Raw genomic sequence first — 21,033 nt, 5'->3', positions numbered from 1 at the left:
ATGTGGTGCAGCCATGAGGCCACTGCATGAAGAGCAATTGTTGAAAAAACGCTTTCCACTTATCGAGTCCCTTCAACGGGGTCCAGTGCCGCCATCTGCGGCTTCCCCTTGCATCCCTGGAGTAAGTGGCACCTGCGAGTTGAATGAAATGAACTTTGTTGGCCGTGCCAATCGTCAACCACCGCCTGCCTTTCCCAGCTCAGTTACTGAGCAATCCAAAGCCTCTAACTAGTCCATACAGTAGTAAGACTGCAACCGGGATATGGCGGTAGGTTTCATGCCCTAAAAATAAAACGAAAGTGCGGCTGGGACATTGTCTACTTATTAATCCTGTATTTTGTTCTTTCGTATGCCAATTAAGTACTCTATTTCTTTCTTTTTTCTTCTGAAAAAAGAAACGTATAAACAGCAGCTTTACGTATAGCTTGTGTGCTTACAGTTGTTATACTATACCTACAAATGTCATGGTGACGAGTATGATTTATACATGTATCGAATCTATCAACAACAATATTTAAGAATCAATCTGAGTTTCTCTTCTCTTTTTCTTTTTCTTTTTCTTTTTTCAAATTTGCTAGTTAGTGAAATATTCTTGTTCTTTAATAAATACTGGGCCGGCTGGTTTGCTGCCAAATTCCTCCAGGTCTGTGAGTTTTTAAATACATAAGAGGGCACTTCGTTTTATATATACATAAGAGGGTACGTATTTCATAGAAATAGTCTATCAATCATTTTCATTTCTTTTTTCTTTTTGGTTACAGATATTCAACATAGATATTCTCAAATGAAACTATGACGATGAATATTTCATGTTGTTAATGGATATACGCTCTACATGCAAGGATTTATAATATTATCAATATTATTAACATCTATACGCTCTACATGTTAATGGATATTTCCTCCAGGTCTTTTTTTTTTTTTTCGGGTTTTTTTTACACTCCAAAAAACATTATCGGATTCACTTACATTTTTAGTTTTCACATGTTAATTTCTTAAATAATATTACGAATTTTTATTTGAATTTTAATAAAATAATTATATATCTAATCTGAAAATAATAGTAGTAATAATAAAGTATCAGTCAGATTGAAATTAGTTTTTTTTTATTAAATTTTTTAAATTTATTTCTAACATGATTTTATATTTTTTTAAAAAAATATTTTATCTTTCAATTACACAAAATATAAACTTGCTATTTTGAAATTGTTTATTTACTTGCTTTAACGATACTGTCTGCCTTCGTTATATTTTGCATATTGAAATTTCGTTAGATTTATATATATATATATATTATGATTTTCTTATCCGACTTGAGGTTTGATTTGGTGAAGACCTAGAATTACTGGGTTCAATCCTAGGCAATCAAATCAACCCTTTTTTTTTTAATTATAATAACATTCTTTTATTTTTCATACAATTACATAGAAACTATCCAGACATATTTTTTTGCTTTTCAGTTAAAATTTATTTTTTAAAATAATTTTTTATTCAAAAACCATGATATGGATAAAAATAGACATGATTCTGTTAAAAAGGAAAAACACAAACAAGGCAAGAAAAGTTTTGCAAAACAGGCCTTGTGCCTGATGAGCATGGAGACAGTTCTTATATTTTGTAAGATTTATCTATGAAAACGTTGCAAGAATTTTTTTTCCATTTACTCTAGTTTGTGTACATCAACATTCTCTCTTTCAACTCTGTTGATGGCAAAAGTTAGAAGCCATATCTGAAGCTTACCACACGTCAAGGTAAAAGCATGCTGCTGCAGTAACTGAAGGGAAAGTCGAGAGTTTCAGGCCAATTTCCACTTTAATTTGTTTATGTGCAAAGTGGCACCGTATGTTTCAGTCTTAATATGTATATTACATCGTATTATTAAGCTTAAATATATAACCCTTTACTTTAATGACTCCCTAAATCTTATCACCAGCTCCCCAAAAACACAACTTATCTTGCCATTACCTGAGGGTTTGACAATCCGTCTTCTGAGATGTCAAAAAACAAATCATCGCTCTTGCACAAGGCATAGACAATATCCACCATGCTAGGCCTCTTTGATGGATCTCTATGCAAGCAAGCAATTGCAACAGCCATTGTATTCATTACACTCTCCATTGAGCATGACTCCTCTAAAAGAACCTTGTCCATCCATGCTGTCAATCTCTTTACCTTCCTCCTCTCTTCAACATTTCCTTCCAGAACTCCAATAGCTTCTGCCCACAAAACCTTGCCTTCTTCATCAATTGCTTCTCTTCCTGAGATTAGCTCAAGCAAAACCACACCAAAAGAGAAAACATCCATTCTCGTTGACACCACACCATCAGCTAAATATTCAGGCGCAATGTAGCCTTGAGTGCCAACAATGTGCATTGTTATGGCGTTGCAGCCTGTTTTTGCTAGTCCAAAGTTGGCAATTTTGGCTCTCATGCTGGAGTCCAAGAGGATATTGCTGCTTTTAATGTCTTTGTGCACAACCCTTGGCCTAGTGTGCTCATGGATGTATTGGAGACCATTTGCAACATCAATTGCAACGCGTAACCTTGTTTTCCAGCTTAGTTTTTCTTTCTCGTTGCGATGCAACCACGAATGTAGAGAGCCACTGTCTACGAACTCATAGACCAGATAGCAATTTGCATCCTCGGGGTCTATGCAAAAGCCCTCTAGCTTCACCAAGTTGCCATGGTTTACCTTCAACAGGGAACAGTGAGTTTGCCACACAGCCATACAGAAATGTATTTTCATAGATGATTAAAATGAAAATCATTAAGCTTTCAAACATAATTTGGTGGGTACTAGACAAATTATATCACAGTTCTGCTTTGGCTAAAGCATTTTATTCTACATATTTAACCCAAACTGTCCAACCCATGGAGCTAAAAGAAATAGCTTAAAAAAATATATACGCTAAGCTATTCCAGGAGCTTGATGGCAATGAAATCTTTCACTTATTTATATATTTATCATTATTTTTTTATAATAAAATCATTCACTTATTTATATATGTTAGCATTTGATTTCGAATATTTTGCAGTTAGGTACATTCATTTATCTGCAGAATTTAGTAAGGCAAGGATATCAAGAAAACAAAAGGTTGACATTTCAGTATTTAGCTATGGCTTGAAAGTCCATGTTCTGATAATGGCATCATGACTTCTTTTAACTGGGAAATCGACAGCCTTTATTGATTTTGTTCGAAAGAACGGAGAAAAGATGGCATTTGACTACTGCCTTCATCTGATGAGGAATCCACATTCCGCAATAGCACGCCCTCAAAGAAATGGGCCGATCTGACATTGACATCCTAATCTCATTATGAAGCTGCGGAATAGACAGGTCACTTCACCTAACCATTAAAAAATTAGACACTTGCAAATTTTAATGGAAGTCAGACACTGGTGTCCTTGTCATGTCTCAATTTGTAATCCCGTGTTTTTCTGGATTCCTCATTATGGCCCCTCCGCATTTGGATTTATGTAAAAATTTCCCATCGCCCAAAATATCCCAGCCCACAGAAATCAAGCAGATGAGATTCATGAACTTAATCATCTATGTTGCTACTTGGGAGTTCAGGTCAAGACTAGAGGTTTTTCATGCCGGCGATAAGGCTAGACCTCTGCTCTACTAGAACTCTGATCACTGGTACGCATTGAAAGCTTGTGAAATATAAAATGCCAAGTCGTCTTTAATTGGGCTATATGTGTTAAATTTTATGAGCTGTAAAAGCATGGAAACAGCAAAGTTTTATGCAACTGGGTCCCTGATCCTACTATCTCATTGGAAACCAAAACAAACAGTAAAGGCTGGAGTATATACTGTAATCAGTGAAAGAAAAAAAAAAAAACTTACCTTCTGCAATATCTTGAGCTCCTCACAGGCATTCCACTTCATCTTCTTGATGGCATAGGTCTCTCCATTTATGGAACCCTTAAACACAGATCCTTCAATCAAGCAATTTTCACTGAACCCGTTAGTAGCTTCTTTCAGTTCATCAATCTTAAAGACCCTGTACTTATCCAAGCAATCTGAAACATCTGCCATCAAACTCACTTCTATATCCTTCAACCCTTTACTTCCCCCATTCAACTGCATCCTACGCTTCTCCTCAACTTTCTCAACATCTCTTCTCTTCTTCAACACACCCTCTCTATAAAACCAAACCCCACTTACCAAGACCAGTAAAAGCCCAGCAATTCCTAGCCCAACTGCTAATCCTATAATCACACCTTTCCTCTCTGTCTTCTCAGGGGGCGGCGCCCCAGAAGGAACAACTACTGTAGGTTGTGCCAGTTGTGGAAGTTGATTGACTGGAACGAATATGGTATCATAAGGCTGGATGTTATTGCCATTAACATCAACAATAGATTGTGTTTCAACTCCAAATGTTGAAGCAACTGAAGATAAGTTATCAGAAGGCTGAAACACATAAGATACCAGATAATTCACCTTGTTTTGCAACTGGGTTTGATTAGGACACTTGCAAAATATTGGAAAGATCACCTCTACTCCTATGTCGAGTAGTTCGGGGATAAGTGTAGGGTTGAAAAGCTCAACAGACTGGTAGGTCGTAAGGTTTTGGAAGTATTCAGTCGAGACAATGTAGAAAGTGTTGCCTGCCTCGATGGTATATGTGATGTTTGCAGAGGAAATGCTAGTGCTATTGATGGGGTTGCAAGAACATGATAAAGGGACAAAGAGGGGTTGATTGGGGATGAGAGGTGAGGTTGGAGAGGAGATGTTACTTGGTTTTGATATCATAAGGCGGCTAACCGAGAAAAGGTCACCGATTGAGGCAAGGTCAAGGAAGTTAGGAGCTGAGGCTCGGTAGAAGGCATAGGTTTGACATGGAAAGGAACTCTGGTTGGCTGGGCAGGTGAACCCTTGAGTGCTTGGCTGGGCTTGCAAATGGTGGAGGATATTACTGTAAGAGAGAAAGAAGAGGAGAGAAGAGACTAAACGGGATGCGGGTCTCATTTTGGCTCTTGATAGTTCTGCTTTTCTGCCTTGCAATGCTCTGTTTTAAAGAAGAAGGTAAAGATGTCTCTGGTTTCAAGGTCAAGGTGATATTAGTCAGCTAGTCAATAATATGGTCACGTTTTTCTCTTCTTCCATCAATGAAAGGGGTCCAACCACCTGCTGGATCCCACCTTCGTGGACTTTCAGTCAGCTTCAATGGATGGATTATTTAAAATTAGTGTAATTTATTTGCTGAAAAGAAATTTTTCTCTTCAAAGAAAGTGTATCTTCAAAAAGTAAATTTTAAAAAAGTGAATTTTTTGATGTTAGGTAGTGTAATAAAAAATAAATTGAAAAATATTTTTTAGTGTTTAGTTATGTTATGGAAAATAAGCTGGAAAATAACTTATTAATATTTTATTTTTTTCAAGTTTATTAAAATAATAAGGAACAAATCTTACAAATTAAAAGGTTGAATGAGAATGAAATTGAAAAAAAATATAATTTCATAAATTATCTCAAATAAAATAAATAATAATCAAAATAATAGAGATCAAATCTAAAAAATTAAAAAAAATAAAAGATGAAGAAATTAAAATAATAATAATTAACATTTCATAAATTATTTCAAATAAAATAAGTAACAATCAAAAAAATAATGAGGACCAAATTTGATAAATAAAAAATTTCAATAAAAAAATGATAAGAAAAAAGCAAATAGCAATTATAAAAATAAGGACCAAAGTTAATATAAAAATTAAATTTTAAGAGATGAAATTGAAAAATAAATATTCAAAACAAAATATATATAGTTATCAAAAGTTTGAGGATCAAATTTGATATAATCAGCAAATAATGATATTTTTTAATTTTTCACAACTTCCGGAAAGTGTTTTATGCCTAAATTTTTCAGAAAAACACTTTCCTGAAAACCAAACCAAATTTTCTTTTGACTGGAAAGTGTTTTCCGTTGACTAACATTTCTAATGACAAATAAACATATGAAAGTTTGGAAAGTAGTTTCCTGAAAATCATTTTTCGGAAAACAAACACAGCCAAAAGAGAAAATACTTTCCTGGAAACCAAGCCAAATTTTCCTTTGACTGAAAAGTGTTTTTCATTGACCGAAAAGTGTTTTTCTTTAACTGAAAAGTGTTTTCCGTTGGCCATCTTTTATAATAACAAACAAACATATAAAAATTTAGAAAGTGGTTTTCCAGAAACTACTTTTAAGAAATAAACATGGTCTAAATAAATAACAAATACTTCATCGAATTTAAAAGAGTTACAATCAACTAATTTTGATAAATAACAAGATTATAGTTAAAAAAACAAAACTCATCCGAATCATTCATTTTGATTTTGAATAAAACCCGTCATACATGTTCACATAAACTCAACTTTTTTTACGATTGAAATAATATTTCTTAGTCTTTATATATTTTTCTACCATCAGCGTTCTTTTTTTATTATCTTCCTCGCCTATGTATAAAACTCAATCCATTTGATTTCTAAAATAGATTACTAATTCTTTAACTTTTCGAGAAATCCTTCATAAGCGGTTGTGAATGGATTTTTCTCAATCTTTTCAACCTCTTGGTTCTGTAGGAGCAAGTAAGAAAGATTGAGAAATACAACCATTTAATTTGATTTGTTTTCAATAGTCATGAGATGATTATCTTAGGATGATTTTTTTTTTGATGGATGCTCCTATTATACTTGTAGTCTCTAAAAGATGAAAATCAATTATGTAGCATCTACATTGAGGCATAATCTCGAATGTTATCAGTGTCGGTGCGTAAATCAAATAATACAATGCAAGCAAAAGTTTTTAGATTCATGAAGATATAGAAAAACATATAAATTATCATGCTTGCATATCTATCATTTGAGTCTCCAGCAATTATTCTAATAATTACATATTTAATTTGATCCATGGACGAATATACAAGCATATGTTTCATGCTGTTTGAGTAATAGCAATAAGATTCTCCACATTCATGCTTAGAATAGCTAGGATTTCCAGAACAAGATGCCATTCGTTTAATATTATCAAGCATCACCATCAGGTTCCAATTCTGTTAACTTTCAATGCTCTATCTGTAGGTTGTGCCAGTTGTGGAAGTTGATAGACTGGAACGAATATGGTATCATAAGGCTGGATGTTATTGCCATTAACATCAACAATAGATTGTGTTTCAACTCCAAATGTTGAAGCAACTGAAGATAAGTTATCAGAAGGCTGAAACACATAAGATACCAGATAATTCACCTTGTTTTGCAACTGGGTTTGATGAGGACACTTGCAAAATATTGGAAAGATCACCTCTACTCCTATGTCGAGTAGTTCGGGGATAAGTGTAGGGTTGAAAAGCTCAACTGACTGGTAGGTCGTAAGGTTTTGGAAGTATTTAGTCGAGACAATGTAGAAAGTGTTGCCTTCCTTGATGGTATATGTGATATTTGCAGAGGAAATGCTAGTGCTAATATTGATGGTGTTGCAAGAACATGATAAAGGGACAAAGAGGGGTTGATTGGGGATGAGAGGTGAGGTTGGAGAGGAGATGTTACTTGGTTTTGATATCATAAGGCGGCTAACCGAGAAAAGGTCACCGATTGAGGCAAGGTCAAGGAAGTTAGGAGCTGAGGCTCGGTAGAAGGCATAGGTTTGACATGGAAAGGACCTCTGGTTGGCTGGGCAGGTGAACCCTTGAGTGCTTGGCTGGGCTTGCAAGTGGTGGAGGATATTACTGTAAGAGAGAAAGAAGAAGAGAGAAGAGACTAAACGGGATGCGGGTCTCATTTTGGCTCTTGATGGTTCTGCTTTGCTGCCTTGCAATGCTCTGTTTTAAAGAAGAAGGTAAAGATGTCTATGGTTTCAAGGTAAAGGTGATATTAGTCAGTGGAACTCTTGCTAAAATTCTAGTCAATAATATGGTCATGTTTTTCTCTTCTTCCATCAATGAAAGGGGTCCAACCACCTGCTGGATCCCACCTTCGTGGACTTTCAGTCAGCTTCAATGTGGGTTTCAAGCTAATATTATATCTTATTATTTAAAATTAGATGAATAATAAATACTTCGTCGAATTTAAAAGAAATACAATCAACTAATTTTAATAAACAAGAAGATTATAATTAAAAAAAAAACAAAACTCATCCGAATCATTCATTTTGATCTTTAATAAAACCCATCATACATATTCACATAAATTCAACTATTTTTACGATTAAAATAATATTTCAAAGTCTTTATATATTTTTCTTCCGTCGGCGTCAGATATCGTATCAGACTTTGAAATGTTCATGTTTCAGATTCGAACAGAAACTAGAAAGAAGGGAGCGCACAAGGAACAGACTTGACGCTAGTTTTCAATCGGTCTGGGTCCACAAACTCTAAAACATCCAGATCCGTTTTCAAACTGCGAGGTGCACAGGCGTGGGCGTAAAATGGCCAAACTGTTTTCAAACGAGACATGGCATTATTATGAGGCTGCTGATGTTCAAGGTGTCGAAAGGACGAGGATCACGTGGTTGCTGATTGGCTGGCAGCAACCAATTGCTGAGTCTAGAGTCTTAAATTCTGAGATGACGCTGGCTTCTACTGTAAATGTTGACGTCATAAGAACTCTTGCCGTGTGGGAGAGATAGCACAGGGTAGCAAGCAGTCAAGCATCAGCAGGCCACCATCATTAATTCCCTGGATGAAAACAACTATTACAGTTGCCATCTAGTTTGTGAGGAGCTAGAAATTCTATTTAGTTCCTTTATTTTTTAAAAAAAAAATTAATTTTGATATAAAGATTTATTTATGTTATTTTTCGGTCTCTTGTTAGAAAAAAAAATATATCAAATTCTAACGATAAGAAAGAAAATTACTAATTAAGTCATTTTCAACCATAAAAATGGATTTTTTTGTGTCCACGAGTTCTATGAGATAAGATAAGCTTGATGGTAGCTGCTTGATGTCTCAAAGTTTCCTGAAAAAAAAAAATATTGGTCGAGATAGATAAATCTAAATTGGTTTGATTTCAAAATCATTTTTTTTTTGTTTTTTTCTCTCATTTCTTCTCTTTGTAATTTGTGAAGAGAGATGAGAGAGAAGATATAATAAAATAAAATAAAATAAAAAGATCTTGGAGGCTTACCGAAACTCCGATGTCTATACAATCAATACCATTGGAAAGATCTTAAAGAAACAAATCTAATAGTACTTAAGAATGTCACAAATAGTGAATGAAGTGAGTCACACTAACCGTCCAAAGATATCAAGGCTCATTTGACTTCGGGTCACTTATGTCATTCACTCCGATCATCGTTGATGATCTTTTTTGGTATCGTTAGATTCATCTCATCATGATCTTTTTAATGATACTGGTGATGTCATCATTGGAGTTTTACTGTATCTTCAAGATCTTTTTTCTTTTTTTTCCCCCTCTTCCCCCTTATTAAATTTGTGTGTAAACAAATTTGTAATTTGAGAGATTTGCAAATAATACTTATAACTCGTGAATTATATATATTATGTGTAACTCACTAAATATTTTGTGATTCATTAAACTGTATTATTTCTCTAGATATTTTTTTATTATATATTTTCTTATGGCTGTAGGAAAAAAAAAAACCTCAGTGTTGAAAAAAATATTAATTTTGAGGAGCTAGAAATTCTATTTAGTTCCTTTATTTTTTTAAAAAAAAAATTAATTTTGATATAAAGATTTATTTATGTTATTTTTCGGTCTCTTGTTAGAAAAAAAAGAGAAAGATTATCAAATTCCAACGATAAGAAAGAAAATTACTAATTAAGTCATTTTCAACCATAAAAATGGATTTTTTTGTGTCCGCGAGTTCTATGAGATAAGATGAGCTTGATGGTAGCTGTTTGATGCCTCAAAGTTTCCTGAAAAAAATAAATATTGGTTGAGATAGATAAATCTAAATCGGTTTGATTTCAAGATCATTTTTTTTTGTTTTTTTCTCTCATTTCTTCTCCTTATAATTTGTGCAGAGAGATGAGAGAGAAAATATAATAAAATAAAAAGATCTTGGAGGCTCATCAAAACTCTGATGTCTATACCATCAATACCATTGGAAAGATCTTAAAGAAACAAATCTAATAGTACTTAAGAATGTCACAAATAGTGAATGAAGTGAGTCATACTAGCCGTTCAAAGATGTCAGGGCTCACTTGACTTCGGGTCACTCATGTGATTTTAGATTCATCTTATCATGATCTTTTCAATGATACTGGTGATGTCATTATTGAAATTTTACTGTATCTTCAGGATCTTTTTTTTTTTTTCCCACTCTCTCCTTATTAAATTTATGTCCAAACAAATTTGTAACTTGAAAGAGTTGCAAATAACATTTATAACTCGTGAATCATATATATTATATGTGACTTGCTAAATATTTTGTGATTCATTAAATTGTATTATTTCTCTAGATATTTTTTTATTATATATTTTCTTATGGCTGTAGGAAAAAAAAAACCTCAGTGTTGAACCCCGACCATGAAAGCGAGAATTTCATTAAAGATGAATGAGGACAAAGGTTACACATAAAAAAAGCCCATAGTTGCAATTAAAAATAAAAAATGGTGTTCAGGTTGAAAATGAGGTCAGGTAATTTTCTAGAATGACACAAGTTTGTCTTTGTTTTTTTCATTTTTTTAAATTGATTTTTTTATTTTTTTAAATTCTTTTAATGTATTGATATTAATAAATTTTAAAAAATAAAAAAATATTATTTAAATATATTTTCAATCAAAAAAATATTTTAAAAAACACAGATATAACAATACAAAAAACTATCTAATCCATAGGCAGCTTGTGTTAGTGAAACAGAAGATGCTTAATCGTTGTTTTTCTTCGGAAAAATGTCTGGGTTACCCTGCTTCGCAGGACTTTGATTGTACAACCTTGGATTCTTTGCAACACGTGTTCCTGGAGTTTCTTTGTGCCGGACTGCTTGGAATCGGTTCTGAACGACGTTTCAAAAATATGTTTTTGGATTCCTTTATACAGTGATATTAAAATTATTTTTTAAAAAAATAAAAAAATATTATTTTAATATATTTTAAAATAAAAAATATTTTAAAAAATAACTGTACTCTTAAATACCTTATTATTATTAGAAAGCAACAATAATATATCTATATTTTTATCCTGTTTAAACAGTTTTTTTGGATGTTATATTTTGCCTCTGTTTGGGAGTGATGCTCAACTAGAGGGTGATTAATTTTTTTTTATATATATATTTTCAGATTATTTTGATATATTAATGATAAAAATAAATTTTAAAAAATAAAAAAAAATGTTTTAATATATTTTTAAATAAAATATATTTTAAATAATAATAATAAGATACTTTCAAGGGGGAATATGCTCCAACAGAAGATGAAAAATGTTAAGGAATACTCTTTCCATCCATACATTTCGTCACTCTTCCTCAAATTTAAATACAGTATTTTATATTAAATATTCTTAATCTTAACTGTTATATTATATTCTTAGAAATTTATTATCGTGCTTTTGATATATAAAGCATCAATAAAAATATAATATATTAATAAAGAAATTCATTTTATATCAAATGATTATTTAGTTTTACTAGATAACAAATTAATAAATAAAAGAAATCTCTTCTGGAAACTCGAGAGAAAAAAACAAAAATGAAATAATATACAAACAAATACACATATCCGTACATTATACTTGACATGTCAAATTCAATGGCATGATTTTCAATTTAAATTAGTGGGAAATGTAAGAAGAAAAAAAAAATCAACATTACGTTTTTTAACTTTAACATTATCAACCATCATATTCTATTTTTAACAAGATAAATTCTTCTAGATCTCATTAATAAAAATATTCTCAAACTCTTGTTCATCAAAATCAAGTTTTCTTTATGATGGAGGTTCATTGCATCATCTACAACCCAATCAAATACATTTAAAAATATTTTTCTAACTATCTAAATTAGATAAGAATTTAAAACTGAAAGATTTGTTTCCTATATGGTCTCATATTCGAGTCCTGTTCTTACTAATATAATAGCCACTGGAGGCTTACATGGTTATTAATTTTAGAACCTGTAGAATTAATTGAGATACGCGCAAGCTGACCCGGACACCCATATTAATGAAAATACCTTTTCAATTTCTCTGTAATTCAAACAAACAAAAAAATATATAGCAAAATATACTAAAAACAAAACAATACTTGCTCATAGCAAAATATAATAATAACAAAAAATTATTATTATTATTATTGGTGTGAACGCATTTTCATAATGGCAAACGAAACAAAATTGGAATCCGAAAATGGAAAGAGCATACCTGGTAAAGCTTAATTGGTTGTCGTGTCTCCCTCCTCCTCCTCCACCCCATCTTCTTTCTTTAACAATATCTCCTCACTCTCCCACTCCCAGTCTCCTTCGCTCCTCTTTTTCCGCTCCTCGTTCGCTCTCTACGTAAGCGTCCCTTCTCCCTCTCTAGTCTCCTCGCAATGCTTAGTTTATTTCATTAACGTTAGAACTCCATTTTTCTTCCACCTTTAAAAGTGTGGATTCTTCGTTGCTTATCCTCCTCAAGTTTGCTTGTTTTGTTTGATCATAATACGGCTAAATTAATGATTGATCTTGTTTGATAATTGATGGGTTTGACCCCGATTGACCGAATTTGCTTTCTTTCTTGAAGCTACTTGCTTCTTGTTGCTAGCTGCTGGCTTGTTCTCTCTTTTGATGATTTTTGTTTTCGCTTCAATCTGTAGCAAACGATCTTCTGCCATTCAAGCATTAATGGACGCCTCTGTATCTTCCTCGCCGAAGGATCTGCCAGTTGGGTTAGATGCTAAAACTGAGGAAGAGTATGCTTCCCTTTCCAGTTTACTTCAAGAGTTCACTAGCATCCCTAACATTGACAAGGCATGGACTTTTAAGTCTAACACTGGTAAGTCTAGTTATTTATGCGACTTTAACTTTTTTTTCTTTCTTTTTCCTGTTTGTGTTTCTTGAAACAATGTTTGGTGCAGGAATTGGTTCCCAGGCAATGTTTTCGATTAGCCAAGCAAATCTTCTGGCTAATAAGAGGAGGAAGTATGCTCTATCTGCTAATATCTCGAAAGGGAGTGGCAATTCTGTTAACTTTCAATGGTCTCCATTTCCTGTTGAGATGACCGGTGTGTCTACAGTTGTTCCATCAGCATCAGGTTCGAAGCTTCTTGTTGTTCGGAATCCGGAAAATGAATCTCCCACCCGTTTTGAGATTTGGAATCAAGGTCATGTGGAAAAGGAATTCAACATCCCTCAATCTGTACACGGTTCGGTGTATTGTGATGGATGGTCAGTGACTATATAAATCTAGCCTTTTCGCTGCGGGTGACATCTTTTATATATTTATGATTTGCTAAGCCAGGCTTGCATACTTTCGACTTTGTACATTCATGTCTTTTAGTAGTAGATTTGTTTGATTATAAGTATCATTGTTCACTGCCATCCTCGAGCATCCAGAAATTTGAATGTTTTTAGATGTCATAGGTTTGAGGGGATCTCATGGAACTCAAACGAAACTCTTATTGCTTATGTTGCCGAGGAGGCCTCACCATCCAAGCCTACATTTAATGATTCGGGCTATAAAAAAGGTGGTTCAGCAGATAAGGACTGTGGTAGCTGGAAAGGTCAGGGGGAATGGGAGGAGGACTGGGGAGAAACCTATGCAGGGAAAAGGCAGCCTGCACTTTTTTGGATTGACATTAACAGGTTTTGTAAGAGGTTTTTGTTGTCATTGATACAGCTAATCATAGTTTTTTGTCAGACAATAAATCCTCAATTTGAACTTTCCCATGCTGTGCAGCGGACAAGTACAGCCTGTCAAAGGAATTTCAAAGTCCTTGAGCGTTGGCCAAGTTGTCTGGGCTCCATCAACCCAAGGCTTGCATCAGTATTTGGTGTTTGTGGGTTGGTCATCAAATCCAAGAAAGCTTGGCATAAAATACTGCTACAACAGGCCATGTGCATTATATGCAGCTAGAGCACCAGTTTATGCATCAGAAGCCAATGATTTAGAGCTCAAGTGGGTTACTTGTTCTCATAAAGCTGTCGTTGTTTTTTCTGGCTCTCTCAGTTGTTAATTAGTTGCTGTCGGAGATTGAGTATGCTAACTCTGGTTTATGTAATTTGAATTTCATTGTGATCTTTCAGAGAGAGTCCAAACGAAGACTCACCCGTTCTTAACCTAACTCAGAGCATAAGTAGTGCCTTCTTTCCATCATTCAGGTATGCTATTTATACAACCACCTTGGTTTTGAGCCTTCACATTGACCTAGAAACTTTATTTCTTCTCCTTTTCTGTGTGATAAGCCAGTGTGATTTCTCAAGTTTTGGATACATTTTCAAGACAATCAAGTCTGACGAAAATTTTATTTCAGGGGAAATGAATTTAACCTGAAGCCCTAGCCCAAAAGAGGCGTGATGGCTTCTTTGCTGAGATTTCATGTCTCTTTTCCGCTTTCCAATTTGACACGACCTTTTTTCTTTTTGTGTAAAAAAATATTACAAGATAAAGGTGACCGGTTAATTTTTGCTAGTTTCACATCGATGACTTGTACGGGTTATGCACTGGCATAGTAAACTTGTTCCTTATTTTTTTTCATCACTATTTTCCATCTCTCTATTCTAAGTTAATGGATTCCCCTGCGGCTATGTGTTGATATTAAAATTTGCAAATTCGCTGTCCAGATGTCCTTTTAGGTGTCACAGACACATCAGGTTTAACTTGTGCATAATTTCTTCTCTGTTTAAGTGTGTGAGTGATTCCATGCATGTGCTTATGCACTATTTCTTGTTTTTTAGTAGGTGGTTATATGCTTAAAAGTTATTTATGATCTGCCTCACCTTCTCTTTGTAGGTATAGCTATAATGATCAACAATTCTTCAGTTAACTGGAAACCATTGAATATATTAAGTTGTATAACTTGAAAAAAATTTCCTTACACGATAGTATTGATGTGTTTAAAGCTGATTGCATGTGAAACATGTCTATGTTATCCAGCCCAGATGGAAGGTTCCTTGTGTTTCTATCTGGAAGAAGTTCTGTAGATTCGGGTGCACATTCTGCAACAGATTCACTTCACAGAATTGATTGGCCAGTGAATGGACAATTGTCCTCTTTAAAAATTATTGATGTGGTGAGCTCTTCATGTCTATCTGTATAATTTACATTTGGTGAATTCCACTGGCATGTATAGAATTGCCGATTTTGTTTGCTATTGCTTTATTCATTTACAAGAAGTTATGATGAACTTTGCCTTGTTCATCAACTGCTTTTATACAAGATACTAGAATGTGAATAGTTAAAAGTAATGATTGATAATATAATATGGTTTGCATTTTGTTCTGGGATCAATGTTGCTTTTAAAATAGCCATGCTTTTACACTCGATCTTCTTGTGAACTCTCACCTTTTAGAATTTCAAATGAAGGGAAGGAGTATACACTTGTTGGGAACCCAGGCTGGACGACTGCCAATCCCTTGTCCTGAGGCTATCCCTGGCAATTTCCTCTTAGCTATATTTCCCTATGAATGATGCATTTACCAGTTTCCACAGATTTGGAAGATTTTCTTTCATGTGTATGATCTGTAACTAACTATTTTCTTCTATAAATCATTGCAGATTCCTATTGTGCAGAGCGCAGAGGATGGTTGCTTCCCAGGGCTTTACTGCTCTAATTTTATTCCTAATCCATGGCTTTCAGATGGATGCACTATGATTGTATCTTCAACATGGGGCAGCAGTGAAGTTATACTTTCTGTGAATGTGTTGAGGTAACTTTAAAAGTCATATATGTACAGCTTTTCTTATGTGTACATACCTTCAGAATCTGTTTGTATAGTTGATTCATGGTATGATTATCGAATTACAGTGGGGATGTATCACGTATTAGTCCCACAGACTCCAATTTTTCATGGAATCTTCTTACTCTAGATGGAGACAGCATTATTGCCGGTAAAGCCAAATGCTGAAAGCTATCTATAACCCACCATGTTAAAGTGAAGAGAACGGAAATATAATCTTTTTTTCTTCCCCTGTTCCAGTGTTTAGCAGTCCAGTAGATGTACCTCAAATCAGGTATGGTTATCTTGTTGATAAGGAAATTAAAAATGCTGCATGGGATTGGTCAGATGTATCAAGCCCAATATTCGGATGCTCTGCGAAGGTTTGTATTGTTGGCATTTTTAGAACATGAATTTTGTATCGTTTATCCATTAAGTTCTAGTTTTGTGATGACAGTTTCTTCTTGGTACAGGTTAATTCTTTGCTCTCTTCTCGTCAGTTCACTATATTGAAGATTCCAGTCAAGGATGTTTCTGAATGCCTGACAAAAGGTATTATAACAATATGTTGTATCAAAATTCTGAACACTTTGATGCATTGGCATGGGTCTACTATCACATTTCAGATGCATCATAAAAACAGTGTGATTTCTACAGTTTAATTTATGGGTTTTTTTTTTTTTTTTTTGTGGAGGGGTATTGTTTTCTGTATCTTTATTCATTGATTTACATGCATTAGCCCATTCATTGGAAATTTTGTTGGAATTTGATTGGTAAGGAAAGAAAGTAAGATATGAAGTATTCTTTCATTGAGTTTCCAGCATCAGCATATGGAGCCGAATTTTTATAGGGACTTTGTACATGACGAATGGGATGATTGAATTTTGTTTCTGGTACTATTGGGAAGTCTTTTGCAATTCATGAAAGCGTTGAATTATGATCACAGCAATGAATTTTGCTTCATTGTACATTTGTTTCTTTCAGGTGCTAGCAAACCTTTTGAAGCTATTTTTGTGTCTCGCCAATCTAAGAAGAATGATGTTTGTGATCCACTTATAGTTGTGCTTCATGGAGGCCCACATTCTGTCTCATTGTCAGGCTTTGCAAAGTCCTATGCATTTCTGTCTTCACTAGGTTACAGCTTGTTGATTGTAAATTACAGGTGTTTTAAAGCTTTTCCCTTTCTCTTTCCCTTTTCTTCTTAAGTTTAATCAGAAACACAGATCAATGCACATTTCTCTATGCTCCACCAGACTGTTTTACCCATGGAAATATAATCTGCCAAAAAAAAAAAAAAAAATCTCTCTCCAAGCTGATGTTTTATATTTTTACATGGCATTGTAACAGGGAGCGAAGAAAGACAACAACGGGAAATATTGTTTGATTATTTAGGAATTTCAAAATTGGAATTTAGTTACTTTAGTTTTATTATTGGATGAGAACTATTTAGTAGGTTTTCTAATTTTACCGTCTACAAACAAAGACCCTACCCAGTTATTCAAAAGAACATTGAATTTTGATTATCACCAAGATGCAGTTTTTCCTCAGAGAATTAGTACTTTTGTATTCTTGCTGGTGGTTCTACACCAGTTTGAAATTCACGTAACTTTACCATAAAATTCATTTGGTCCCTTGATAATTTTCATCTTTGCATGCTCAAAAAGTTTGGTGTAGTCGTTAAAATGGTATATGTGTTTGGGGGTGCTTCTGCTTTTGAGTGTTTTTTTAAAGTGTTTTTGGCTTGAAAAGGTTTCAAATTGATGTTTTTTTCAATGCTTTTGGATGATTTTGATGTGCTGATGTCAAAAATAAAAAAAAAAAAATCTGAAAAAATTCATTTTGATGCATTTTCAAGTGAAAAGCTATTTTAAAAAGCACCATGCACCACAATCCCAAACACACAATAATTGTAATTAGAGTGCCAGCATGTGACTGTCCTTTTTGTTCTTTCCCAGATTTTTCTAACTAAGTCTTTGATCACAGAGGTTCACTTGGATTTGGTGAGGAAGCTTTGCAATCTCTTCCAGGGAAAGTTGGTTCACAGGTACTCATTCTTATTAAAGTTTATAGTCGAAGGACAAATTTACTCCCAAAGTGTTATGTCTATCCCAATGGAGCCCCCCATATATGGATATCTCAAATGAGTCCCCATCCTTTGAGAATTTTCTGAATTAGCCCCTGCGGGTGCAAGCTCTTTTAGCCTGATTTCGAGGACAAAAGTGAGCCTAAAATATTTTGGAGTTAAAAATCACACCCGCATGTGCAAGACTCTTTAACACACAAAATAGGCTATAACCTCTTTTTATATTTGAGCATTAACATGCATCATGTGGGGTGACTTTTAGTGTCAAGATCCTTGTTAATGAATATATTTGGCACCACAATGTCTGAGGGAGCATCAGTTTTGTGCGAATACTTGCCTAAAATATTGGCTTAAACTGAAGGCACGGGAGTCATGTTAAAAATGAACAGACCTTTTCACTGTAGATAACATTGGAGATGATTTAACCAACCCTAATAAATGGGGACTCAATTGATTGGTGGAGGATTCATTTGGGACGTGCATAATGATTTGAGGGCAAATCTGTCCTTTCTCCTAAATTTTGTTTGGCATGCTTTTTGTAAAAATCAAGGCTTTATGCATCAGGTTCGATTATTTTTCTGAGTCCTTTTTTTATCTATGAAGGGATTCTCTGATGTAGTTTGGGAACAAGAAAGTTACCTGAACTCAATAAGAAATAAATATCCTAATAACAAAAACAATAAAATCCTAGAAAGTTATCAAAATAATCTTTAAACTCTAAGCAGTACTAAACTACAAACAAACAAGTCAACTTTCTTGTTCCTATATCGCATATTTCTCTCTTACTTTCTCCACTTCCCTTTGCCCCAGTGTTGATTCTTCATTTTTAATAATCTCTTGCAAGTAGTATCAGGACACATTACCTGTATTTCCTGGTTTCTTGTTCTTTTTCCTCGTTTGGAAAAAATCCATTTTCTCCTAGAAGACATACAGATATCTACTCAAGCATCTCAAACATTTGGGGAGTTTGTGCAAATTCTAACCTTATAGCTTACTATGCACAGGATGTCAAGGATGTAATTACAGCAATAGATCATGTGATTGACACGGGTGTTGCTAGCCCCTCCAAAATAGCTGTGATTGGTGGTTCCCATGGTGGCTTTCTCACAACTCACTTAATTGGCCAGGTTTAGCATTTCCAGCTCTCTCCTTGTGATAGTCAGGTGTCTTTTGTAGACTGTATATCGAGATTTTTGTTATTACATAGACCTCTAATATAGTGAACATATCTGTATAACTTTCTGCAGGCACCAGATAAATTTGTTGCTGCAGCTGCGAGAAATCCCGTCTGTAACCTTGTATCAATGGTTGGCATAACAGACATCCCTGATTGGTGCTATGTGGAAACCTATGGAGTTGAGGGGAAAACTAAATTTACGGAAGCACCCTCAGCTGAGGACCTGGCTCTCTTTCACAGCAAATCTCCCATATCACACATCTCAAAGGTACTTTCTAGAGAGACCTGTTTTCTATTAGGTGATATGTGATGGTGTCCATTGTCCAGTGGATAGGACAGAGGTCTTCAAAACCTTTGATAGTGGTTCAAATTCTGTTGGACACAATATTTTTCCATTTTTCAATATATATATATATATATATATATATTATTTCTTAGTAATTATTTCTATTTTTTTGGGACTTAAGACAGAAGCACCAAGAATAGGAATAGAATGGTCCAAACCAAATAAAATTTACTGCAAAAAACTCCTAATGAACAGGCTGGTCTGCAGCCTCGACAGCAAAATGACACCTGGTAGTGCGGTTGCTTTTACAATGCTGGATGCTATCAACTTTAAAGCAATGGAAAAATCTAGTATAGCTAGTATCAGAAAACACAATGCGTTTCCATGCAACTTGCAGTGGACAACTGTACTGGATTGGAAATTGTACCTGCATGGAATGCATTGGCACTAGCAAGATGCATGGAATGCTATACAAACAACAGCCAAGCTCTGCTTTTGGCAGTAGTGCAATGCAAAGGAAAACAATATGTTGAGAATGAAGAATCTGAGCTTCATGGTAAAAAAAATTCTTTGGTTATTTACCAGAACATCAACTATGTGTCGGTGTTTGCCAAAAGCAAAGGTGGAGGAAACAGGAAACAGGAAACCTGAAACTTACAACTTTTTCCCTCTTTCTTTCAGTCATATTGGCCGGGTAGAGATAGTGACTGGCATTTCTTTTGGATTTTTTTTTTATCTATGCTGAGTACCAAAACCCTCAAGTCATGGTATTGAATTTCTTAGTTTGATAACATTCACAGGTCAAAACACCGACCATTTTTGTTCTAGGTGCTCAGGATCTTCGTGTTCCATTGTCTAATGGGTTGCAAGTAAGTTTCGTTCCCTCTTCAAGTACAAGCTGGCTGTTTAAAATTTTATTCTAGTGTATGTTTTGAAAAAAGCAGCTGGAAGAGTGATAGACAAGATAAAAAATCGCAGTTTTTTTTTTTTCCTTCCTATTACTTGCATAATATGATGGTACTAATGGTTTGATATTTGAAAAATTTGTAGTATGCACGGGCATTGAAAGAGAAAGGCGTTGAGGTCAAAATCCTCGTGTTTCCCAATGATGTCCATGCGATTGAAAGGTAAAACATTTACTGGGGCACATTCTAGTGTAAACAGCTACAACGAAGCTCAAATCTAATTCACTTTCACATAAAGCCTGATCCGCATTGCTTTTCTGCAGACCCCAATCCGACCACGAAGGCTTCCTCAACATTGCAGTATGGTTCAACAAGTATTGTAAATAAGCATGCATGGCTTGCCAAATGTTGCTCATGCGGTACGAAGTCAAAATACAAAAAATAATCAGCAAACTATTTGCTCGCCTGGATGCGGGTAATTGATAAAGGGTGGATCATTATGCTCAACCCACCATGTGAAACAGTCATTCTAAATAGTAACAAATGATTCACCGTCTTGTATTAGAAAGTTTATGAGCCCTTTAAGCACTGTTGTGCACAAGCAGTATGATCACTCAATGCATGAGGTAAAGAAAAGGGATAATCATGTCCTGTTGCATCTGCTATTCGTTTGGAAATTTGTTATCTTTCAAAATCCTTTTTGACTTTCGATAAAGCCGCATGCTGCATCAATTTTTTTATGGTTATGAAATATGGATGCGAGTTATATTTTTCTATATATTTCTTCGAGGC

At 34.4% G+C, this 21,033-nt stretch overlaps 2 protein-coding genes across 2 annotated transcripts; one reads left to right on the top strand and one right to left on the bottom strand.

Annotated features, from left to right (window-relative positions):
• Window positions 1–1,793: 1,793 nt before the first annotated feature.
• Window positions 1,794–5,072, bottom strand: LOC7473444 (serine/threonine receptor-like kinase NFP). Its single transcript, XM_002311617.4, has 2 exons — window positions 3,850–5,072; window positions 1,794–2,691 (listed from the first exon to the last, which is right to left on the bottom strand). Exons 1-2 carry the CDS (start codon window positions 4,972–4,974, stop codon window positions 1,951–1,953), a joined length of 1,866 nt encoding a protein of 621 aa, XP_002311653.4. The 5' UTR covers window positions 4,975–5,072; the 3' UTR covers window positions 1,794–1,950.
• Window positions 5,073–12,242: 7,170 nt separating this feature from the next.
• On the top strand, window positions 12,243–21,017 carry LOC7473443 (acylamino-acid-releasing enzyme). Its single transcript, XM_002312529.4, has 18 exons — window positions 12,243–12,430; window positions 12,730–12,908; window positions 12,991–13,300; window positions 13,496–13,717; window positions 13,812–14,030; window positions 14,159–14,233; window positions 15,009–15,144; window positions 15,630–15,781; window positions 15,880–15,962; window positions 16,052–16,173; window positions 16,264–16,342; window positions 16,775–16,952; window positions 17,774–17,834; window positions 18,878–19,000; window positions 19,121–19,318; window positions 20,137–20,205; window positions 20,387–20,463; window positions 20,565–21,017. Exons 1-18 carry the CDS (start codon window positions 12,282–12,284, stop codon window positions 20,626–20,628), a joined length of 2,496 nt encoding a protein of 831 aa, XP_002312565.4. The 5' UTR covers window positions 12,243–12,281; the 3' UTR covers window positions 20,629–21,017.
• The last annotated feature ends 16 nt before the right edge of the window (window positions 21,018–21,033 follow it).

The sequence above is a fragment of the Populus trichocarpa genome, chromosome 8, assembly GCF_000002775.5.
Source record: "Populus trichocarpa isolate Nisqually-1 chromosome 8, P.trichocarpa_v4.1, whole genome shotgun sequence".
NCBI classification, from domain to species: domain Eukaryota; kingdom Viridiplantae; phylum Streptophyta; class Magnoliopsida; order Malpighiales; family Salicaceae; genus Populus; species Populus trichocarpa.
The sequence above is the reverse complement of the archived record's forward strand: the minus strand, read 5'-3'. Positions and strand labels throughout refer to the sequence as shown.